Raw genomic sequence first — 24,802 nt, 5'->3', positions numbered from 1 at the left:
AGAAGACTGTAATTTTATTATACACGTTGATATGTGTATCTTTGGTACATTGTAAAAATAGTTTGAAAGCCACTGCTTTGGAAAACAAGCAAAAGATATTCTGGGAACCCATTAAAAGTAGAGGGAACTTGTCCTGAAGATTGTAGCCAGTTTTTTTCTTTATTTTTTACCTTTTGATTGGCCTTTCAGGACTTTGGGTAGGTTATGCTTGGATTAACTTATAGAAGGGAGGAAAGTGTTAAATGAACAGGAAGTTGTTATTATTTGGAAGTTACTAAAGCTTTGTATGAAGAAGTTGGCAGCTAGAGTTGCCTCTGCTTGTTCACTCTAAACCTATATCTTTAGTGCAAGTACACAGTAAAACTGTTATTTTGAAAATAAACAGTATAATCACAATTTTTTTGGTTGGTAATAATACCAGCCTGCACTTTACCATCATCCTCCATGGATTTGTTCACTTGATTGCATTGACTTTTGATGTGGAAAAATCTACCAACTTTTTAAAGTTCATTACAGTAGGAAAGAATACAGTTACTTTTATCAGGTCATAAATAACATGCAAATAAGATATTAATCTTTGAAACAGTTATTTTAGTTTGTTAAAAGCTTAACTTTTTTTTAGTATATAGTTATTAAGAACTAAAAACATTGCAACTTTTTAACCAAATTTAAACAGTGGTGTGCTATATTGCCCAAAGAGTAGCTTCTGTCTTGGCAGGTACTTTTGACTTTCTAAAAAACAGTGTTCAATTCTTGCAATACTTCATGGCTAGAAAAATTCTGTAAGCTTATTTTTAAGTGTCTACTATAGAAAGTACTTTATAGCATTTCTATCCTGATGATTTTTCTCGACTAGCTCTTTAAACCACAATCAAGTTTTTTAAGATTTAAGGTCTAAAATCATTTCTATTACATTGATCTGGGGTTAAGCCTTTGAAAAGTGACTTGTGAAAATACTTGACAAAAAAAAAAAACAAATTACCATGATAATGCAAATGAAAAATAACTCTGTTTTCTTTTGATTAGAAATTAAGCCTACCAGGCTCATAATTTTTAATAAAAAATTCTTATTGTGAGTACTTTATTGGATGGTAATAGCATAATCACTAATTTGACATATTTAATATATAAAATGCTAACTATAAAACTCTGATACAATTTTCCTTAGATAATTTATCATAAATTTTGTGTCTTTTGTGCTTTGGAGTAATAGTTTGAGATTGCTATGATAAGTGAGTTTTTAAAGGTCTTTATTAGAATGAAATGTTAATTATATGAAATAATTTTACTGGATTACTCATTTTAGATTACATTTTCTCTCTGTACTAAGACACTAATGGCAAATGCTTTCCCTTTGAGTTTAAAGGGAGGAATTGCCTCACAACACACAGTCTTCCTACCAGGCAGTGTCATACCTCTCTCTAGTTGGGATAAGCATAGGAAGCTGAAGGACACTTGCTCTTAGAGTGAAAACTGCCAAGCAAGGGTTCACATTCTAGCACATTGCATGACAAACATGATTCTAGGAGAATAATTATACTATAAACACTATAGACCCCTCTATACCTGACTTCTTAGATATGTTGTCTATACTGTACAGATGACATTGAAGCAGTCTGTTAACATCAGTACTAGGTAGATTACCAGCTCAGATTTTACAGGTGCATTGCCTTGGCTTTTCCCAGGAAATGGTCCATCTAGGAGAGGGACCCTCAAAAAGGGGAGAAGGACGGGTGTGGAGTCCTGAAAGAGTTAACCCAAGCAGTGGCCCTCTTTCCTTTTTCCATTCTTACACTTCACATATAAGGCCTTTGTACCCAAACTACTTGGTCTCAGACCTCAGGGAGAGTGGTGCAGACTGGCCACAGATAGCTTTACATAGGTTACTTCACAGTGAAGTGTTCTGAGCTTTCTTTTTTTTTTTTTTTTTTTTTTTTTAAGATTTTATTTATTTGAGAGGTAGAGTTACAGACAGTGAGAGGCAGAGAAAAAGAGAGGTCTTCTGTCCGCTGGTTCACTCCCCAAATAGCCGCAATGGCCAGAGCTGCACCAATCTGAAGCCAGGAACCAGGAGCCTCTTCTAGTCTCCCACACGGGTGTAGGGGCCCAAGGACTTGAGCCATCTTCTACTGCTTTCCCAGGCCATAGCAGAGAGCTGGATTGGAAGAGGAGCAGCCAGAACTAGAACCAGTGCCCATATGGGATGCCAGTGCTGCAGGCAGAGGATTAACCTACTGAGCCACAGTGCCAGCCCCGTTCTGGGCTTTCAGTGAGTCATATCGGAGTAGTAGTTACTATTTTGTGTTGTCATCCTATTAGCACTCCAGTGGTAGGTCTTCCTTTTTACTATGCTTTTAAACCCTCAAATTAAGTTTAAATGTGAACATTGATAAAATGGCCATTTTTATACAGTATGTATGTTTAAAGATCCTATTTGGGGGGAAATAGGGACTTGGAATACAGTTTTCGATTGAACTTTATAAGGTTTTTCCTGAAATTACCATAATTAGGGCAGTGAAGTCTTTCTGGTAATATGATTTGTTCCAGTTTCAGAAACTTTGTTAACTAAAATGAATGTAAAATTTTAATGTAGCAGCATTTTTAATACAAATCTGAAGATAAAGTTTGAGAAAATGACTTAATAAATAATGGTTTATTTAAGACACACAGTTATTGTGCTGAAAACAGATCTAGCAAGTATAATGTGATTTCATTTCACAAATTCTGTGTTACTTTTCTTAACTAAATAAGTACATGCTAATACAATAGATGTGTGATTAGACTCCACTTCTCTGCTCTCTTCAAAGCAAAACTCAAACGAGGTATAGATGTGTTTACTTGCATTCTGTATTCATTGGTCTTTGCTCATAACTGCACATGACACTGTTCTTGTCAGTGAGATCAACCAGCTCTAATGCCAGGTTTTCTGGTCCCTGCCCTGTTATGCACACTACTTCTCAACCAAACCGTCCACTGATCAATTCCTCTTTCTTCATTGTAGTTTCTCCATGACCCCAGATTCCGTTTGTTTTCTGTCTTTCTCAGTCACAGAACATTTAATAGTAGAATGCTTTGGATTCACCCTTTCCCCTAAGACTTGTCCCTGCCAGTTATATTCAGCCTTATCTAATTTATAGTTTTCAGTACCAAAGCAAGCACTGTTGATTTCAGATCTGTTCATGTCTTCCATTTTGCAGCATGCTGTTATCCTAAGGCATTATAGGGATTCCTAGGTTGGCTTCTTAACTTGTTTTCCTGCCTCCATTTTTGCCTTCTTTGAGCCGTTCTCCAAATAGTATCCAGTTACTAAAAACAGCCAAAATGTTAAATCCATATAGGATCCATAATCATTAAAAAAAAAAAAAAAAAGAAATCTTCGTTCATATCACTGCCTTGCATATAGCTCTGGTATTAGGCTTCTTAGTGCACTTAGAATAAATTATATTTTATCAAGCTATACTTAACTTTCTCAGAACGTGCAACAGTGCTTGCTGTTTACCCAACTCAGGGTGTCTCACTTGCTCATCTTGGGCTGCTGCTTGTCTTCAGTTGGGTTCATGTAGATGAGATATTACCTCTTGAGAGTGGCTTTCCATAACCTTGTCTACATTGGTTCCTCCACCTTACAATAGTCACATACATTGTCCTTTTACTCTTTTTTTTTTTTTTTTAAGATTTATTTTGTTTCTTTGAAAGAGTTACAGAGAGAGATAGAGACAGAGAGAGAGGTCTTCCATACACTGGTTCATTCCCCAGATGGCTACAAAGGCCGGAATTGAGCCAATCTGAAGCCAGGAGCCAGGAGCTGCTTCCAGGTCTTCCATGTGGGTGCAGGGGCCTATGGGACTTGGGCCATTTTCTGCTGCTTTCCCAGGTGCATTAGCAGGGAGCTGGATTGGAAGTGGAGCAGCCAGAACTGGAACTGGCACCCCTACGGGATGCCGGCCCTACAGGCCAGGGTTTTAACCCACTGTGCCACAGCACCAGCACCTGTTTTAATTTCTTCGTATCATCTGTCAATATCATGAAGTATTTACTTATATGTTTATTATTTGAATTCCCATGTTAGAATTTGCCCATAATGGCAGAAAGGGCCTTGTCCGCCCTGTTCATCACCTGTTCCAGAATTGCTTATTACTTTGCAGGGGCTCAGTCAGACCCATAGATTTTATAAAGATGTAAATATCTCCTTTAATTTACCTGCAAAAGAGCATCTTTTTTCTTTTTGGTTTTAACTTGTTTCCTCCCCTGATCAGATTTAATACGTGAAAGGTCAGTGTATTTTTGTTAACATTCTGTCAAGCAAAGCTAAGAAAACCAAAAACTCTTAACTCTTTTATTTTAAAACAGAAATTGAAGCATCAATATTTTAAGGTTTAGGAGAAAATTAATGAGATCTCAGATTGGAATTTTTTATGTATTTGTGACGCTTTGAGTCTAGAGTACAATATAATACAATCCAGGTGCAGTCCTGTGTGGACATGATGTTCAGCTGTTGAAGATGATTTTAAAGTATGCAAAATTAAGTATATTAATCTAAGAATTTCTCTCCACATTTATAGGATATAATCCCTGTGCATTATTACCTGATACCTCCACCAACAAAGACTAAGAATGGCACCAAAGAGAAGGAAAAAGATTCAGAAAAGGAGAAGGATTTAAAAGAAGAATTTACAGAAGCATTACGAGATCTTAAAATTCAGTGGATGACAAAGTAAGTTTTTTAATGGATTTTAATCCTGTAAATATTTTATTTTTCCAGTTGTAGCAATAAATATATATTATATTCAAACATGTTAATAGCATGTGGTAGGATTATATTTATAAATTTTGTTGTGTATATTTTTATAGTTACCTTTTATGATAGGAATCTTTAAAATATGTATCTTTTAATGTACTCCAGAATATTATGAATAAGAAAGTGTCATATTCATCTACCCTCCAAAGACAGTCATTGTCCTGTATTTTTCTGTTTGTACATATAGCAAAGGGAGTGATACTGTCTCCTAGTTTTCAATTTTTCATTATGAACATTTCCTTTGACACTTAATAGCCCATTAAAATGCTGTTTTTAATGACTATGTAGTTTATGGTCTGCTGAGTGTATTATCTATTTAAACATTTTATCTGGCATTTATGTGACTATAGCTTTTCTCTGTAATGCTTTGATGAACATTTTTGTCATTAAGTGTTTTTTAGGTTCTATCAGCATCTTAAATATAAAATTATTGAGTCACATTAATTTTTAACAGTTGCTGTGTTTTGCCAAATTGCTTTCTAGTGTGAATTTATTAATTTATACTTCCTTTACCAGTACATGAGTGCTACTATAAGGTTCAACAAAGGCCCTTAGTGCTGTCTTTATATATATTCTTTAGTGATTATTAAAGTTGAGCTTTTTAAATGTCATCCTTCATTTTTTATGTAAATTGTATCAGTTGAAAGTGTTCTTTTCCTATTTTTCTATCATGACATTAGAACATTCTTGTAACTTTTAACTTCCTAAAAGTTGTAGTATGAAGTGATTCCCAAGGATTGAACCATGATAATGATAATTCCACTCCACATTGATAAATACCTTTGCACTTAAAGCTAGATTGTTCCTCCACCCAAAGATAAGTCTTTATGTAGGTCTCTCTCTGGCTGATTGCAGGGTGTGACAAGTGACAGTATAATGGTAATTCTTGAAAATTAAATGGAAGAGAGTGACTTTGAATATAAAGATCTGAGGAGCACCTTGTTCCTGCTCCCCAGTGAAACGAGTGAAAATTATTTTTAAAACAACAGCCTTTTAAAGCCTTGTCCTAAGGGCATACAGCAAATGAATAAACATCTACTCAAAAATATCTATGAGAATTTGGCAAGAAAAGTGAGAATCTGTAGTATTTGTACCAAGGCTGATGCCTGTCTTCGCCAGCCACACCTCCACCTCTATACCAGTGAGACAAAACCTTTACACTTCAGACTGGTGCCACAGCGGACACAGACAGGCTCCCTCTCTGCCAATTCCCAGTTGGAGGGAGGGGTTTCCTCCTGGGAGGAACAGGACATTATTTTTCATCCTGCCCAGCTACCTGTTGCTAAGACTGAGTTCCAGCTGACTTTGGTCAAATGATAAAGGCCCCCTCTGTTCAGCCCTCACCTGGGAAGTGCTGTTGAGAACACTGGCGTCCTAATGCTCACAGAAGACTGTGGCTCCACACCAGACAAGGCTTCTCTGTCCCTATCACACATACCCATTTCCGAAAGTGGGAGTATCACTCTCCCATCCCTACTCCAAGACTTAGGCACAGAGATTTTGCCAGTGGAGCAGGAAATAATAAAACCAGTAGCTCCTAACTTTTCCTGAATGAACAGACTTCACTTCGGACAGAAAGTAGAAAAATTTGTGTCTAAGTTCTCTCAAAAGCAGGTGGGGAAAAAAGAATGAAAAAAAAAATTAACAGCCTTCAAAAAATTGGTGAGAGTACCAGAAAGGAAGAGAGAAAGCAGAAAACCTAATGGGTGAAGACTCCACCTAGTTATTATGCAGCATAAATCTACATGTCCAGGGTGCTCAGTGAGCTCCAGTTAAAACAATTGTAAAGGAATCCACAGACGTATCATAGTAAAAATGCTGAAGGTCAGGACCGGCACTGTGACGTAGAAGTTAATACTCTGCCTGCAGTGCCAGCATCCCGTGTAGGCACCTGTTTGAGTCCTGGCTGCTCCACTTCTGATCCATTTCCCTGCTAATACACCTGGAAAAGCTGCAGAAGATGGCCCAAGGCCTTGGCCCCCTGCACCCCCTACACGGGAGACCCAGATGAAGCTCCAGGCTTCAGCCTGGCCCAGCCCTGACTGTTGTGGCCATTTGGGGAGTGAACCAAACAGAAGGAAGAAACCTCTTTTCTTCTCTCTTCCGCCCGCCCCAATCTCTGCCTTTCAAATAAATAAATCTTTTTTTTTTTTTTTAATTATGAAGGTCAGCTGTAAGGAGAATATATTCTTGAAAGAAGCAAGACAAAGACGACTCACCAGTTAAAAAACAACCTTGGGAAAACACTACAGAGGCCAGCACTGTGGCGTGGCAGGTAAAGCCGCTGCCTGCAGTGCTGGCATCCCATGTGTGCACCAGTTTGAGTCCCAGCTGCTCCACCTCCTATCCAGCTCTCTGCTATGGCCTGAGAAAGCAGTGGAAGATGGCCCAAGTCCTTGGCCCCCTGCACCCACATGGGATATTCAGAAAAAGCTCCTAGCTTCGGATTGGCCCAGCTCCAGCCATTGCAGCCATTTGGGAAATGAACCAGCGGATAGAAGATCTCTTGCTCTCTCTCTCTTGCTCGCTCTTGCTCTCTCTCTCCCTCTCTTTAAAGGAGGAGTTGGATTTTTTAAAAAATATTTATTTATTTGAAAGTCAGAATTACACACAGAGAAAGGAGAGGGAGAGAGACAGAGAGGTCTTCCATCCGCTGGTTCACTCCCCAATTGGCCGCAACGGCTGGAGCTGCACCGATCCGAAGCCAGGAGCCAGGAGCCAGGAGCTACTTCCAGGTCTCCTACATAGGTGCAGGGGCCCAAGGTCTTGGGCCATCTTCTACTGCTTTCCCAGACCGTAGCAGAGAGCTGGATTGGAAGAGCAGCTGGGACTAGAACTGGTGCCCATATGGGGTGCCGGGGCTTCAGGCCAGAGCGTTTACCTGCTGCACGACAGCACCGGCCCCTCTCTCTCTCTTTTTCTCTCTCTGCCTCTGCCTGTCTATAACTCTGCCTTTCAAATGATAAATAAATAAATCTTAAAAAAAAAAAGTACACTGAGTGAAAGTAGCCAGTCTCAGAAGACCACATATTATGTGATTCCATTCAGATGAAATGTCCAGAATAAGGAATTCTACAGACAGAAAGTAGGTGAGTGGTTGCTTAGGGTAGGGCGGTTAGGGAGAGTTGATAGCTCAGTGCTGAAGAGCATATTTTAAACTTGACTGCTGTGATGTTCGCATGTATCTGTTAATACACAAAAGTTATTGAAATGTACATTTAAAATGGGTGAATTGTGTGGTATGTGAAATATATCTCAAAATTATTTTTTTAAATGTGAAATTAAAAGTCTTGTAAAACATGCAAGATTTAATGACAAAGTACTTCATTATATTAGAGAACTAGATAAATTAGTTGCAAAGCCATAACAAATGTGGTTAAGACTAGTGAGAAGAATGATGCAGAAAATTAAAAGGATGTAGAAAACAGCAAAGAATTTACATATAAAGATCTTTGAGAATTTATGAAGCCTTAGTACATTTTTTAGACAAAATCTTCTCTATAATTAAGGTATGGTTATTTAACATTTAAAGTGAAAATTTTGATTTTGCTCTGGGAGGAATAAATAAAATCAATTTGATTTGTTCTTTGTACTTAGAATAAGCACATAGTTGAATATATGGCTTAAATTTTGTTGTTTGTATTATTTTCATAAAGTTTCACTCAAAATCCCAGTCAATCTTGTTTTTTATACTGTCACTATAATATTTTATAATATTGATAATATTTTAAACAAATTTCATCTTTCTGTGATATCAGTAATTTACCATATTTTTGAGTCATTCTAATCCATACAGTCAGAAAGAATTAAGTTTTATTCACCTTCCCCTTCCAGGAACATGGTCTTCTTATTGATTCAAGACTTTAGAATATTCAGAAAAAATAAAAATGTTTTTATACAATCTTAGGCTTTTCTAGGTTTTTTTTTTTTTTTTTTTATCTTTTATTTAATGAATATAAATTTCCAAAGTACGACTCATGGGTTACAATGGCTTCCCCCCCCATACCGTCCCTCCCACCAACAACCCTCCCCTTTCCCACTCCCTCTCCCCTTCCATTCACATCAAGATTCATTTTCGATTATCTTAATATACAGAAGATCAGCTTAGTATACCTTAAGTAGATTTTAAAATCTTTAATACTATTAGTGAATGTCTCTTTTTAAAAAAAATCTAGTGTGTAAGATGGTATATAAGAAAACTATTGTATTTGCTATTATCTGAACATTTAATTGAATTTTAATCAAAACAGTTTTCAATTTCGTGTTGTTGGCTTTGTAGGTATTCATTAATAATAGCTGCAAATGTTAATCCTTTCAGTAACTGCAGTTGACGCTCTGTCTCCAGGTTCCCACTAGGGGCATGCTTGTTGTGTCTGTACTGAATGTTTGCATTTTTTTTTCTTACCATTATTCCCTAAACAATATATTATAACAACTGTTTACATAGCATTTAGAATTCTATTAATCCCCTTCAGATATGCAGAAAAGTTCTTTTTTCATAAAAAGTGAATATTTTTCTTTCTCACCTAGATTGGATTCTAGTGACATTTATAATGAGTTGAAGGACACATACCCTACTTACCTTCCTCTGTATGTTGCACGACTTCATCAGTTGGATGCTGAAAAGGTTGGACATGTTCATTTTTAACATTTTATTAGATTTATAATTTTAGATAAGGTTTATGTTTTGAATCAAGATGCATTCTTACCTCCTCTATTTTCCATTCTTACCAACTGAAGACATGTTTCCCCAAAGTGAATTTGGCATTAACTATTTTTATTGAGGCAGTTGTCTGGCCACTGCTATGAGTTTAGTTTAGGATTCTTGGTCGTGCTAGATCAGTGAGAGGAATTGTGGAGAAGACACCCTAGGGACTGTTTTCATGACCTTAGGCCACAGGGTAGAGAGCAGGAGGCAAAAATCTTGGCCATTTGGAAATCTAAGCACTTTCAGTGAAAGCTTTGTTAATGATTCTCATTTGTAAGAATTAGCTATGGTGCCAGACTGTCTTAGCAAGACCACTCTCTTTAGTAATCATGGCAGTTGGAAAAAATCATTGTGGATTTTGAGTCAGCTGGACCTCTTAAAAGCCTAACAAGAGATAAACAAAAGTCTGAGAACATTATAGTCATAGTTACGATGTTGATTATAGTATTACTCTCATTGTTGTGGTTTTAATGGGATAGAAAGCATTTGTTTCGTCAAGTAGTCCTTATTTAACTTAGGTTTTCAAGTGTGGGTCCAGAAGATCAAGAACATAGGTGATCACATTTCTAAAATGTTAAGCACAAAGGGAGTTGCCTTTATAAAAAACGTTTAAAAGTTGTATGAACTTTATATTTTGCCTACTCTGACCATTGAACTCCAGCAAGGAATGGAAACTACATGTTTTCATATGTGAGCTCAAGTTTTCTAGATATGCTGGCAATTTAAAAAAAAAAAAAAAAAAAACCTTAGGAGTTAGCGTGGAGTCCCTGGGCTATAAATGGTTTACACAGTCCCCTCTCACTGTGGTTAGAACTTTTTTTGAAGCAACGGAAATGACGGTGCTTTAGTAGACTGATTGATACACCCATTTTTTTTCTTATTTCTTTTTTCCTCCCCAGGAACGAATGAAAAGACTTAATGAAATTGTTGAAGCTGCAAATGCTGTTATTTCACATATAGATCAGACGGCCCTAGCAGTTTATATTGCAATGAAGACTGACCCCAGGCCTGATGCAGCTATTATAAAAAAGTACCTAACCAGTAAATAATCTTTCTTGCATCTCATTTCTTAGTTACTTGCTTAAAAACTAGGAACTAAAGTTACTTAGGATATTCTTTTCTGATGTTTAATTATATTCTTAGAATCAGAATTATCAGTATTAAGACACTCCCTCCTTAGAAAGTTTGTAATTGTTTTCTTCATTCTTTTAAGAAAAAATCCAAGGGAAGTAGTTTGCCTCCTCTGCTGTCAGGGATTTGAACAGTTTTGAGCAAGCAGTCCAGCCACTTGGGTTTGTGTACATTTGAGATAACAGAGAACACAAAAGTGCAACACCCTGTAAAATTAAACTGTGGCTGGTGCTGTGCCACAGCGGCTCAAAGGCCCAGCCTGCAGCACTGGCATCCCATATGGGCACTGATTTGAGTCCCAGCTGCTCCACTTCTGATCCAACTTCCTGCAAACGTGCCTGGGAAAGCAGCAGAGGATGGCCCAAGTGCTTGGGCCCCTGCACCTACGTGGGAGACCCAGAAGAAGCTCCTGGCTTCAGATTGACCCAGCCTCAGCTGCTGTGGCCATTTGAGTAGTGAACCAGCAGACGGAAGACTTTTCTTTATCTTTCTCTTACAAATAAAATAAATCTTCAACAAAAAAGAAAAAATTACATTCCTTTAAAAAACATATTTATTGACCCATGGCATGTAAAGCTTAAAATTTAATTTGTAATGCCTAATAAAATAAATGATAAAACAAGTAAATCAGTTTGAAACTATTATCTGACAACTTTAGTTTTATAGAACTTATTTTTTTTTTGAGGAAATGGGGATTTTTTTTTTTTAAGATTTGTTTATTTCTTTGAAAGAATTAGAGGGAGAGAGATCTTCCTTCCACTTGTTCACTCCCCAAATGGCTGCAGATGAAGCCAGGAGCCTGGAACTCCATCTGAATCTCCCAAGTAGGTGGCAGGGGCCCAAGTACTTGGGCAATTTTCTGCAGCTTTCCCAGGCACGTTAGCAGGGAGCTGGATCAGAAGTGCAGCAGCTGGGACTCAAACCGGCGCCCATGTGGGAAACCTGAATTAACTTCACAGCTCCCAACTCCTGCATGTCCCAGCCCTGGCTCTTGTGGGCATTGAGGAATGAACCCTTGAATGTGAGACCTTTGCCTGTCCCTGTCTCATTGTCTCTCTGCCTTTTGAATAAATTTTTAAAAATTTTTTAATTAAAATAGAGGACTACTGTTGACCTTAACCTTAGAGACTTGGAAATAAACTAGGATAAAACCCTGTAATACTAAGAGTGAAGCAAATTTTTCTTTGGCAACATTGTATCAGTTTGTCATGCCCTGTGATTAAGTGTGTTTCCCCAGGCCTCTGCTTTGGCCAGACTTAGGTGGACTTGGGCCAGATTGTGTGTGCACAGAGGACCACATCCGGGTCTGAAGTGGATCCCTCTCAAGGCCAGATGCTGTCAGGGAATATTAAGTATTTCTCATAGGTTTCATCTATTGCCAGGTAGCAGCCAGACTTAATGATTGTTCTTGTGTCAAAGATAATCATTTTATAAAATTAAAAACAATATTAATACTTTGTAGGTAATCTGACATCAAATTTTAATTAAGTCTATATTGCACTTTGCTTATTTAGACATTAAGGTATCTGATTGAAGTTATATTTCTTCCTTTTACAAAGGTTGTGGTGGTTACCTACCTAGATTCATTTAAAAGATGTTAATTAAGCAAATGCTTAATGTAAGACATCACTGAAAAGAACTTACTTATAAAATGAAGAAGGTGGCCGGCACGGTGGCTCAGTAGGCTAATCCTCCGCCTGTGGCACTGGCACCCCGGGTTCTAGTCCCAGTCGGGGCGCCGGATTCTGTCCCGGTTGCTCCTCTTCCAGTCCAGCTCTCTGCTATGGCCCGGGAGTGCAGTAGAGGATGGCCCAAGTCCTTGGGTCCTGCACCCGTATGGGAGACCAGGAGAAGCACCTGGCTCCTGGCTTCGAATCAGTGCAGTGCGCCAGCCGCAGTGGCCATTGCAGGGTGAACCACCAACGGCAAAGGAAGACCTTTCTCTCTGTCTGTCTCACTGTCCACTCTGCCTGTCAAAAAAAAAAAAAAAAAAAAAAAAAAATGAAGAAGGTACTCTGAGAAAATTTACAATCTTATATGAAATGCAAGTTAATCGCTATCAAATATTTTAAATTTTAAAATCTATAGAAAGGAGAGCTGACTTTCTTCCAAGTAGGGAAAATACATTGGGTTAATGAACTATTCAGTCTGAGCAGATCAGTACTAAATTTTACAAGCATGCAGGAAAGGAATAGTCTAGACAGGTGGAATTTAGATTATTGGAAGATAAGATGGTACAATAGAGTGCTTGCTGGTAATCCAATCTCCATCTGCCAAGTGTAGAACACCTGTGTCACCCTACCCCCCAGCTTCCTTTTTTTTTTTTTTATCTTTTATTTAATGAATATAAATTTCCAAAGTACGACTCATGTGTTACAATGGCTTCCCCCCCATACCGTCCCTCCCACCCACAACCCTCCCCTTTCCCACTCCCTCTCCCCTTCCATTCACATCAAGATTCATTTTCGATTATCTTAATATACAGAAGATCAGCTTAGTATACCTTAAGTAAGGATTTCAACAGTTTGCTCCCACACAGAAACATAAAGTGAAAAATAATAGATGATCCCCAGCTTTCTTTTGACGTCCACATCCTTCCTGCCTCCCTCTGGACACCTGGGAATAGTCGGTTTTAGCATGAGTAATAAAACTGTCTTGTCAGTCCAGCTGTTCCAAGGGCCCCATTCTCTTTCACAAAATGGGTTAATCATTGTACCTGAAGCCTAGAGTTGTCGTAAGGCAAAAGTAAAATACTGTTAAGACATTTAGGATGATGCTTGGCATCTAAAAGGTAGGGGTGGGAGGGTGGCTTAACAAATGAGAAGCTATGTAGGTTTTACACCCCAAGAAGCTACTCATCAGTCCTTTGATTCTTAAGTCAAAAATTAACAAGCTGTCCCCAGAAAGCTTTCTTTCCATGTAAAGGGAATGGAAGTTGGTTCTTCAGAGTTTGAAACTCTGGTGTCTTTGGGTATAGTTTCATCTACATTGCCAGTGTTGTTAAGGTTGATTACTGCCCTCTTAGATGAACTCTGCAAAGGTGAAAGAGTATCTCCGTAACTCTGTATCCACGTTGTCTCCCCCCTCACTTTGAAGGTGCAGAACCAAATCAGCTTTGAACCTCTGAGAAAGTTCCAGTCTTGGAAAGTGTTTCAGCAGCAGCCTTTACCCGATAGTGAATGTTCTGTATCTTGTAGCCTCTTAAATAACCAGCACTCACTCATAAATGTACAAAGTTAATGGGTGAGCCCTCCAGCAACCAAATTGTTGGATTTGTAATTGTGTCTTCTACTAATCCTCACTGGTTTTACAATCCCAGTGAATTTTATATTCCACTGTGTATCCTTCTGAATCACTGTCAGGTCATCCTGCTTCTAAATGCCTCAGGACATTTCCTCAGCACTCGAGTCTTCATTGTCCATTCACATATTTGGTATGAGTTGGACAGAATGCTCCAGATGAGCAAACATTCGAGATACTAATGTTTCTCCCTGGAGTGTTGGGTGTTGTACAGGTATTTCCTTCAGTGATGATTGAATGACTGTTCTATGCCAGACAGTGTCGTAGGCACCTGCAGTGTATTGGAAGGAAACAAAGGTGTCTGTTACTGGAACAAGCCAGGTTCCTGAAGAGATTCAAAGCACAGATTCCAGAACCAGACTTCTAAGCTTAGGATCCCAGATCTGCCACTTCCTAACTGGAAGACAGTCAGAAAATTGCTTCATCTCTCTGAACTTGTTTCCTCCTTTGCAAAATGAGGATAATTGTGTTGAATGCAAAACAAATTAATACGTTAAAATGCCAAGGCAGTTGTTGGCATATCCAGAGTAAGCATTTTATTTGTTTGCTCTGTTACTACATGAAAGTTCATGACTAGAAGGCCGGCACCGCGGCTCACTAGCTAATCCTCCACCCGCGGCGCCAGCACCCCGGGTTCTAGTCCCGGTCGGGGCGCCGGATTCTGTCCTGGTTGCTCTTCTTCCATTCTAGCTCTCTGCTATGGCCTGGGAGTGCAGTGGAGGATGGCTCAAGTGCTTGGGCCCTGCACCCGCATGGGAGACCAGGAGAAGCACCTGGCTCCTGGCTTTGGATCAGCGCGGTACACTGGCTGCAGCAGCCATTTGTGGGGTGAACCAACGGCAAAGGAAGACCTTTCTCTCTGTCTCTCACTGTCCACTCTGCCTGTCAAAAAAAAAAAAAAAAAAGAAAGTTCATGACTAGAAAAACCTCTGTGTATATATACACATTAATAAAAACATGAAAATTGCTATTTACCCACTGACTGGAGACTATAGATATTGGCTTAATTAAGAATTATAACAGAATTTAGAACCAATTAATCTTTCAACTCTGTTGCTTATGGCATTCTGTTTCAACCAGATATGGCTACCCTAACTTATTAAATCTGTGTATGTAATATAGTGACTTTTTTGGTGTTTATTAATAAATTTATTTCATGTACAATATGGGAATATATACGTGGATTCATAATATTTCTACATTGTAAATCTTAGGTGAGAGAATGCATGGATTTAATTTCATGTAAGTCTGTATTTTTAAAGAAACTTTACTGTTATATGAAATATTGTTTTGATTTGCTCTGCAGTGATATGGACAAGCAGAAATCGACCCTCGTAGATGCCCTTTGTAGGAAAGGCTGTGCACTGGCCGACCACCTTCTGCATGCACAGGCTCAGGATGGGGCTATTTCAAGTGACGGAGAAGGACGAGAAGAAGAAGGAGAAAGTACTCTGGATTCTCTGTCGGAAACGTTCTGGGAAACTACCAAATGGACTGACCTTTTTGACAATAAGGTAAATCCGCTGCTTGTGGTAGCCCAGCTCTTGCTGATGACCTCACAGGGCCCCTGCCCCTGAGCCACCCCTTGTGCCCCATTGCCTGCCAGAAGAAGAGAACAAGTAGAAGGTGGCTGAGCTCCACTCCAAAAAAGATGCCTGATCCTTCAGACCTTCCTGACCTGTTTGGAAAATGCTCTACCATTATTTATCTGTCTGCAAAGTGGCTGTTTAACCATTATAAATAAATAATACAAGCATGCTTCCAAAATGCAAGAATTAAAGATAAAAACTTAGACAAAAGAAACATGTTTATATAATTTCATGCTTTTTAAAGAACTTTTATGTCCAGTTAAATTTTCGGAAATCTATAGTGATTATATTTTTTGTTTCTACCATGATTTTCTTTTTTGTAATTATTTGTTAGCTCTGATGTCTTCTGCATTCAAGAGACATTTTGCAATGGATTCTAACAGCAAGTGATTCCTCATAGTCCTACTTAACTTCCCAAAAATAAATTATCTGTTCTGTGAAATTACCTAGGCCTTTTGGAGACATTAATTATTCTTTTTAAATAACTTCTAAAATTTACTTGATATAACATAGTCATTTTAAAAGCTACACTTCTGTTAAAGCCTTAATTCTTTTGCTACTAAAGCTACATGCTTTAAAATGTAAATATTTCATAAATAAGCTTTATCTTGCTTTGTATTACAGGTTTTGACATTTGCATACAAGCATGCATTAGTTAACAAAATGTATGGGAGAGGCCTTAAATTTGCCACTAAACTTGTGGAAGAAAAACCAACAAAAGAAAACTGGAAAAATTGTATTCAAGTAAGTAGTATTTCAACTGTTACAGTTAAGGGTTCTGTCCATATTGAATAGTGACAAGATTACTAAAAGGGCTACGGTTGTGATAAAACAGTACTGATTCCATCATGACCAGTTTTTATTTTAATTAGTGTAATGTGAACTGTAAAGTAAATACAAGACTGTCAACCTGCTAGTTAAATATTTTTCACTCCTACCCAAATAATTTATATACCCTCAAATGTTTTCAACAAGGACAAAATCTATTAATCATAACTAAAAAACAAAGTTTCTTCTTTAGGAAAGAAACAAATAATTGCTTTTAAACAGATGTTGCCTTATTCTAAAATGGTTGAACTTTTAGAGTTTATATTTGATTTTATTCTTCATTTCAGGTGATAGGCCATTTATTTCAGTTGAGCATTTTGTCATATATGCAGAGAAAATTAGTTGAGCTTTCTGTACAGCTTGTCAAATATAAAAAAATTACTGAATACTGCAGAAATGATTTTAGTCTTACATTGTCTTTGTGAATGCAGAATTGGTTTATGTGTATTTTATATTTGAAGGTAGGGAAATTTCGCTGGTGCCAAATGTAGCTGTGGGTCTCGTCTAGGCTGATGGTACTTGCTGTGTAATGTGTACACTCTGGGTGTGAAACTGGTCCAGGTTCCTCTGAAAACTTTTCATCATCACAGTAAACTGCAGCTCATCTTTACTATTTCTGTTTACCTTTGTCAGTCAGTCCAGATTGTAAGACATTTTAAATTATATCCTTCAGATCTTTGATGAGGTTAAGAAAATTCTTTTGGGAGGTTATTGTCAATACATACTGTGTGACTTTCAGCACATAGAATATTTTTGTATAGCTAGTAATCTTCCCCCAGAAGTGTACATAAGGAGATATTCTACAATTTGTCTGCCCTTCACTTAGTCCCCCTACTGTCTGTTCTCCATACAGCACCCAGAGAAGGTTGTTTTTCATACCTGACGTGTTTGGAATGAATTAAAAACCCACCTCCCACCCCCCCACCCCACCCCGCCTACCTCTCCAGCCCCATCTCCTATCAGATGTGCCTTTCTAAATTCACTGTGCTGCTACCCCACCAGCTTCTGCCTGGCTAAATCAGCGATGCTCTTTCCTACTAAGCAGCCTTGGGACTAACTCTTGTGGCTGTGTGTAAAGCTCTCCCCACATTACCAGAGTCAATTTCTTGTCATTTAGATTTTAGCTTAAATGTCACCTCCTGAGAGACCTTGTCTTGACCATCTAACTTCCCTCAGAGTGTACTATACCAAGTTATTTTTATGGAATACTTGATGACTATTTATGTGTTTATTCCTATTCATCTATTCATCAATTTACTCTATTATTTATTTTTCCTGAATATAACATAAGTTTCATGAAAGTGGGAACTGAATTCCTTCAGTGCCATTTGCCCAGTGACTAGCACTATGTTTGATTTAAAGTAGGCATCCAGATAAATGAATGAAGGGAAGTTAGGTTGGGAGGAAACAAGGAAATAGATAAGCCAGGTTGGAAGGAAGAGAAGAAAGTTAGAAGGAAAGGAAACTTGGTTGAGATAATAATCAGAAGAATAAGTTGGTTGATGAGAAAGTTGATTAGTTCATAGTAAAAAGGTTGGTGGGTAGGAAGGTTGATGGTTGATGGAAGGAGGGTTCTGTGTGCTACTACTTTATTAGTAGTAGTAAATGTTTGATACAAAATTTACCTTTTATAGTGAGCTTCAAAATTGTCGTTTTATTTCATAATATATTACTTGTTTTATTGTAGCTGATGAAGTTACTTGGATGGACCCATTGTGCATCTTTTACTGAAAACTGGCTCCCCATCATGTATCCTCCTGATTATTGTGTGTTCTAAAATAGAAGCACAAACTAAATTTTAAAAAAACAAAGTTTTATAGTGAATGGATGTAAGAACAAATTTGTGACATTTTTAGTCTAATGCATGTTTTCATCCACTATCAAATGCTGATTATTAAAATGATGTGTATTTATCAGAGAATTCACTGGCGTGTGGCTTAATACATGTAAATCTAGACCTCTTACATCATGGTGTTTTCTTAATGCCTCATATTGCTGGCAGGTGGATGTGCCCTGCCTGCCAGCCCCTAGCATTTTGAGTTGGGTTGCAGCTTATTACATGCATGATAGGTTTTGAACAGTAACTTTTAACTGCAAACCTGTACAATTCTATTTTTTATTTTATAAATGAACAGGGTTTTAATGTGTTCAACTTTAATTTTTTTCAAATGTATGAAGGCCTTAAAAAAGCTACAATAAGCGTAGCTAAAATTATTTATTGGAGTATAAAATAACAAAACCTCACTTCCAGATTTTTTCATTTAATTTTTTTTTTTTTTGCAAACGTTTACATTCAATTAAGGAGAAAAAATCAGCACAAGTGTGTGGCAATTGCGTGAATTTAACTGCTTCAGTAAATTTTCATCTTTGGAGTTATTACAGGCAAGTCATGTTGTATCCTTTTGAAGTGCAAGGCATCAGAATGAACGAATAATACATGTATAAGTGCCAGACAGCAGTCTTATTTGGTAATGTAAAGATACACATATGATATGTTTATTAAAGTGGAAATAATGTAAAACACATGAAATAATGTGCAGAACCAAGATCATAGTACACCATATGCACTCTGATACCTTAATTTTTTATAAATAATAAAAGTGAATATTGAAGCTTCTTAAAGTTGGTCTTAATTTTTCATAATCAAATTTTGGATTATATTGAAAATAATATATTGAGTTCTTTGACCAAAAGATAAACATTGGGTAAACTATTTTGTAATGCTTCTTATAGACTTGCAATTATTTGAATATGTTTACAGTTCTTATGGTGTGGTTATTTATTATATATATATATATATATATATATTTTTTTTTACTACTCTACTTGCTACTTGCTTCTTTCATTCTTTCTCCATGAAATAAATAGACAAGCCAGCGTCGCAGCTCACTAGGCTAATCCTCTGCCTTGCGGCGCCAGCACACCGGGTTCTAGTCCCGGTCGGGCACCAGATTCTGTCCCGGTTGCCCCTCTTCCAGGCCAGCTTTCTGCTGTGGCCAGGGAGTGCAGTGGAGGATGGCCCAAGTCCTTAGGCCCTGCACCCCTTGGGAGACCAGGATAAGTACCTGGCTCCTGGCTTCGGATCAGTGCAGTGCGCCAGCCACAGCGCGCTGGCCGCGGCGGCCATTGGAGGGTGAACCAACGGCAAAGGAAGACCTTTCTCTCTGTCTCTCTCTCTCACTCTCCACTCTGCCTGTCAAAAAATAAATAAATAAATAATAAATAGACACAAGTAGATAATATTAAAAAATCTGTAATCACTTATAGCAAATTTTTTTGGGGGGGTGTAATTTTTTAATCTTGTTCCCTTCTATCAGTAATCTGGCTAGTCATCTATGACTGTTTTAGTTTTATATGATGAACCCATTAGAGCTTTTATGAGAAATTACATCTAGGACAAAAAAACATAAACATTTTGCACACAGTTTGGAGCATCTAGAATCTAAAGCCCATCTATGAACACCCACATGCATTTGCTTTCTAATATATACAGGTACTGTCATCCACACACTTGGGTCCTGGTAAGTTCAGAAAAGGTAGGGTAATTTTCCAAGGTCATGCTGCTCATTGACAGATTGTGAATTACAAAACCTGTTTTACAACTCGAGTTTTGCTATTCCAGGTTAGTAAACTATGGCCCCTTGAGCAAAACTGCATTGCTGCATGTTTTATAAATAAATAAAGTTTTATTGGAATCCAGCCAAGCCCATTTATGAGTCCTATCACTGGGGGTAGTTACACACAGCTACCATGTCCACTACTGTTTATTTTTTGTCTAGATTATACTGTGCTTCCTCATTCCAACCATGGTGGCTAATTTTTGCGTAACACCTAGCGAGAACAAATGCATAAGCTAGGTAAAAAGAGCTTGAAAGAAAAACGGTACAGACTGCACACTCTTTGGCCTCTTTGTAATCGTAAAAAGCATTTCCAATTATTATTGATAGGAACTTTGCCATCATGGAGTTTCTCATTGCTTCGTAATATTACTTGCTTCCTAAGATAGCTGCTCATTATCCCAGCAGAGCCCACCCTGATCCTCTTAGGCACCTCAAACCTTTTCTTCTACCTTCATTCCACTCTTGAAATGCCCAGAGGCTGGATGACTGGAAGCCTTAACCAGTGTCTCTGCTGTCTGATCCTGGCTCAGGCACTGGGAAGCCAAATCACTTAACTCCCATTTAGAATTCTACAAAGAACTCTGCACCTGCCATCCTGCTACCCTGGGAGAGCCTGGTTAGGGCCCATCTGCCTACCCTTCGCTGTAAAATACCAGGTGGACCTAGCTTTGCAGACAACTGTTTTAGTTTCATTTAAAGCCCCTGCTTTCGTGAGGGGATTTCAAGCAAGCAAGCATATGATTTATTCAAGCCATGTCCTCAGAAGACATGTAATCGTAGTTCCAATATGAACGCCAGCTGTCCTGATTTTCTCTATGCAGATAGAACTACTTCCATTCCCAGCCAAGTGAGCCAACTCACTCCAGAATCTGACTATGCCACTCATCTTTCTCAACATGAATAGGACATAAGCCAACTGAAAATAACCTTCTATAATTCCCTTTCATTTTATGTATGATTTTGTTAATGTATTTGCATATGCCTTACTGTGAATAAGCTATCTCAAAACTCAGTGGCTTCCAACCATTACCTTGAGTGTAACTTGGCTGGAGTTTGGCTGATCAAAGTGGATGTTGCCCTAGGTGGTTCCAAGCCTGAGTCATTGAAATGTACAATTTACAGGAAGAACAGAAGATAGAGCAGCAAATTGAAGGGCACATTGGTGGTGCAGTTCGTGTAATGCAGTAGGTAGAAATGCTGTGAACAAGCAAGATAACAGGGAACCAATGGTTGAGACATTTAAAAACAGAGCAAGCAGTCAGTGAAACATGTGGACCTTATTTGGGTCCTGATTGAAAGGAGCTGAAAATAAATATGGGCAGACAAGGGGAAATTTCAATACTTGATGTTTTAGTGTACTAAATTAATTTTAAATTTTAAATATAATATGATTACATATATAGATATCTTATAGAAAAAAATTGTAATTTGCTCCTCATTAATAGAGGAACAAATAAGTGGATGAAGATTTAGATAAAACAAGACTTTCCATGAATTAAAAATGTATGGGGCTGAGGATTTACAGTACTGTTCTACTTATTTAATAGTATTTAACAGCTATAGTTGCCATAAAATAAACTGCACATATTGAAAGTTCAAATTTGTTTACTTTTCATGTATATTAAATTTTCCATACTAAAAAGTTTAAAGAAGAAGATTCTAACTACAATCTAGCTTTTCTAAAAGAGCGGATTTTTGTCTTTACAAAACATGTGATCATATCCCTGGGAAAGTGAAAGATAACGTTTGTTAGTCTAAGAAAATATCCAAGGGACAGGGTCCCATTGCTAGAATTCTCTACATCATATACTTGAAAGGTAGAAGATTTGGAAGAATTTGCATGACTTTTGGGACAAGATTTTTGGAAGAGTTTTGTTGAAGTATAGTTTTCTTTCATTGAAATTTGATCATTTAGGTATACAGGTCAGTAACCAGCATAATTTAGCGTTTCTCATTGTCTGAAAGAGTTCCCCCATGCCTCTGGACTGTCAGTCTCCATTCCCACCCTCAGCCCCAGACTGCTTTCTATCTCTATAGTTTTGATCTCTAGCAATTTCATAAGGTAATCAGACAGTGCACGTCTCACCCAGGTTGTTGGGTACCTTGGTTCATTCTTTTAGTAGTACAAGTATTCCATGGTCTGATATACCACTTTAGACCTGTATAGTCCACCAGTTGATGAATAGCTAGCTTGTTTAAATTTGAGGCTAATGATAATGCTGCTATGAATAGTCATTTGCAAGTCTTTGTGGAGGTATGTTTCTTTTTAACATATGATATGGGTTTTTTTAAGATTTATTTATTTGAAAGTTAGAGTTACACAGAGAGAGAAGGAAAAGCAGGGAGAGAGAGGTCTTCCATCCGCTGGTTCATTCCCCAGTTGGCTGCCACAGCTGGAACTGTGCTGATCCAGAGCCAGGAGCTTCCTCCAGGTCTTCCTGCAGGGGTGCAGGGGCCCAAGGACTTGGGCCATCTTCTGCTTTCCCAGGCCACAGCAGAGAGCTGGATCAGAAGTGGAGCAGCCAGGACTCAAACCAGCTCCCATATGGGATGCTGGCACTGTGGGTAGTAGCCTTACCCACTACATCACAGCACCTGCCTCTGTTTCCTTTTAATACCATAAGAAACTTAAACCATTTTCCATAGTGGATGTACCATTTTTCAGTCCACAAGCAATGTGGGAGTTTTTGCACATGTTTTTTCACAATGTTTGAAGGTTTTACACATCCTCCTCAACACTTGATATTGTCATCTTTTGAACGTTAGCCATTCTGGTAGTTGTGTTATTGTAGTTTAATTTGCATTTCTCTAGTAAATAATGGGCTTATTAGACATTCACGTGTCTTGGTAACATTTCAACTCCCCAGTTTCTTGCTAATTTTTTCAGTTGATTTGTCTGCCTTATTATTGAGTAGTAAGAAGTCTATATACTGCATAAGGCCTATTTTCAGATAGAGTAAAAGTTTAGCAAACATTTTTCTCGTGTGTTTATTTTGAAAATTCATTTGGAAGGCAAAGTGACAGAGACAGACAGGTACCTTCTAGTCCATGCACAGACAAAATCGCTGCAAGGTCAGGACTGGGTCAGGGTGAAGCCAGGAGCCCCAAACTCAGCCCAGGTTTCCCACGTGGGTGGCATGGATCTGAGTACTGCATTGTCACCAGCTGCCTGCCAGGGTGCGCGTTAGCAAGAAGCTGAAATCAGACTCACCCCAAGCACTGTGATGCAGGATGCAGGTTTCCCAGGTAGCTTACAAACCCTGCCCCCAGGATCCCATTTTTGTAGTTTTGAATTTGACGAGGCCCATTAGCATTTTTTATTTATGAATTGTGCAACAAAGATTTTATACTATTCTAGAAGTTGTGCAGTCTTCATAGTGTCAGCCCTTGTTTTAAGGCTATGATCCATTTCAATTTTTGTGAAGAATAATGTGAGAAAGTTCAGTGTGTGTGTAATTGTTCCAGCCTCGCTGATTTAAAAGACTTCTTCGGCCGGCGCCGTGTCTCACTTGGCTAATCCTCTGCCTGCGGCGCTGGCACCAGGGTTCTAGTCCCGGTTGCTCCTCTTCCAGTTCAGCTCTCTTCTGTGGCCTCGGAGTGTAGTGGAGGATGGCCCAAATGCTTGGGTCCCTGCACCCGCATGAGAGACTGGGAGGACGTACCCGGCTCCTGGCTTCGGATCGGCACAGGGCCAGCTGTAGCAGCCTTTAGGGGAGTGAACCAACGGAAGCAAGACCTTTCTGTCTACCTCTGTCTCTCTCACTGTCTAACTCTGCCTGGCAAAAGAAAAAAGAAAGACTTCTTCGCCCTGACTTTCCTTTGTCAAAAATCGAATGATCATATATTTGTGGCTCTATTTATAGACTCTTTTGCTTCATTGACATAAATGTCCTGATGCTAATGCCAGTTTACAAGATCAACTGAGCTTTATGATAATAAGCTGGTGTTTTCTAGAATGACTTATCTTTTCCTCCTTTGCTCACATGACGCAGAAAGCCAGCACCAAGTAAAACTGGGTAAAATAATTGGGTATCACCAGGCGAATATCCTGTGCTGGCTTCACTATCTGGATATAAAAGACATCCTGTATCTTTTCCACAACTTTTCTTCTGCTTTTAGAGGGCAGATCTTGTATAAGTTCCATATTCCAAGGGAAGACTTTGTGAATGATATGTTTATTTTGCTTTTTTGCCTGACAGAAGGAAAGTAAGGCTCCTCCTGCCTTGATACCCCTTTCCAAAAACTCAGGATTGTAGGAGAGGCATAATTTCTTCTTTTTTTTTAAATATTGGTCTTAAAAATCTCAAGTTATGACTACATGTAAGCTGATGAACACTGTTAACTTACATTAAAAGAGAAAAGAAAGTGTTATCTGTATTCAAGGGAATTGAAGAGTCGTATGTTGAAAAGCATTCATCACCCAACATCTTAGAGACTTGTATTTATAATAGACTATCATTAAAGGAGAAAAAACAGAGGCAATCAAATCTTTGAAATCATGCCCAGAATGCTCATTTGGCCCTTAAGTTTATAGGTATTTCTATTACTACTATTTTTACAGAAGGTTCTAAAGTTTGCTAATAGCAGTATGTAAGTGTATATATTAAGAATTACCAATGTGTATTTAGAATTAGCAATAATACTAATTACTACCTCAGTTATTGCATCTGTAAAAGACTCCTTGACTTGTGCAGCATATCTTCCTACCAAGTTCATCAGGAGTGTCTTGACTTTATCATTTTCATTTAATTTTAGAATCAGCTACTAAGTTCCACAAGAATGCATATTGGGATATTGAGTATGACTTCACATTGGAGAAAACTGACAT

At 38.2% G+C, this 24,802-nt stretch overlaps 1 protein-coding gene across 4 annotated transcripts in view; it reads left to right on the top strand.

Moving 5' to 3' along the window:
- TPP2 (tripeptidyl peptidase 2) overlaps nt 1–18,976 on the top strand; it is an 89,288-nt gene extending 70,312 nt beyond the window's left edge. For 2 of the 4 annotated variants that reach the window (XR_011378715.2, XR_011378714.2), the window contains 6 exons: nt 4,563–4,714; nt 9,329–9,425; nt 10,406–10,547; nt 15,244–15,451; nt 16,151–16,270; nt 18,042–18,976. Coding sequence is in view for 2 of the 4 variants with exons in the window: in XM_002713016.6 (XP_002713062.1) it covers nt 4,563–4,714; nt 9,329–9,425; nt 10,406–10,536; nt 15,244–15,451; nt 16,151–16,270; nt 18,042–18,131 (798 nt within the window). In the remaining 2 variants the exon portion in view is untranslated. The remainder of the gene's footprint in view (nt 1–4,562; nt 4,715–9,328; nt 9,426–10,405; nt 10,548–15,243; nt 15,452–16,150; nt 16,271–18,041) is intronic. The other 2 variants (XM_002713016.6, XM_002713015.6) reach the window with 1 other exon arrangement.
- Nucleotides 18,977–24,802: the final 5,826 nt, after the last annotated feature.

The sequence above is a fragment of the Oryctolagus cuniculus genome, chromosome 9 (assembly GCF_051225735.1).
Source record: "Oryctolagus cuniculus isolate XC-2025 breed Fujian yellow rabbit chromosome 9, ASM5122573v1, whole genome shotgun sequence".
In the NCBI taxonomy this organism is placed as follows: domain Eukaryota; kingdom Metazoa; phylum Chordata; class Mammalia; order Lagomorpha; family Leporidae; genus Oryctolagus; species Oryctolagus cuniculus.
The sequence above is the reverse complement of the archived record's forward strand: the minus strand, read 5'-3'. Positions and strand labels throughout refer to the sequence as shown.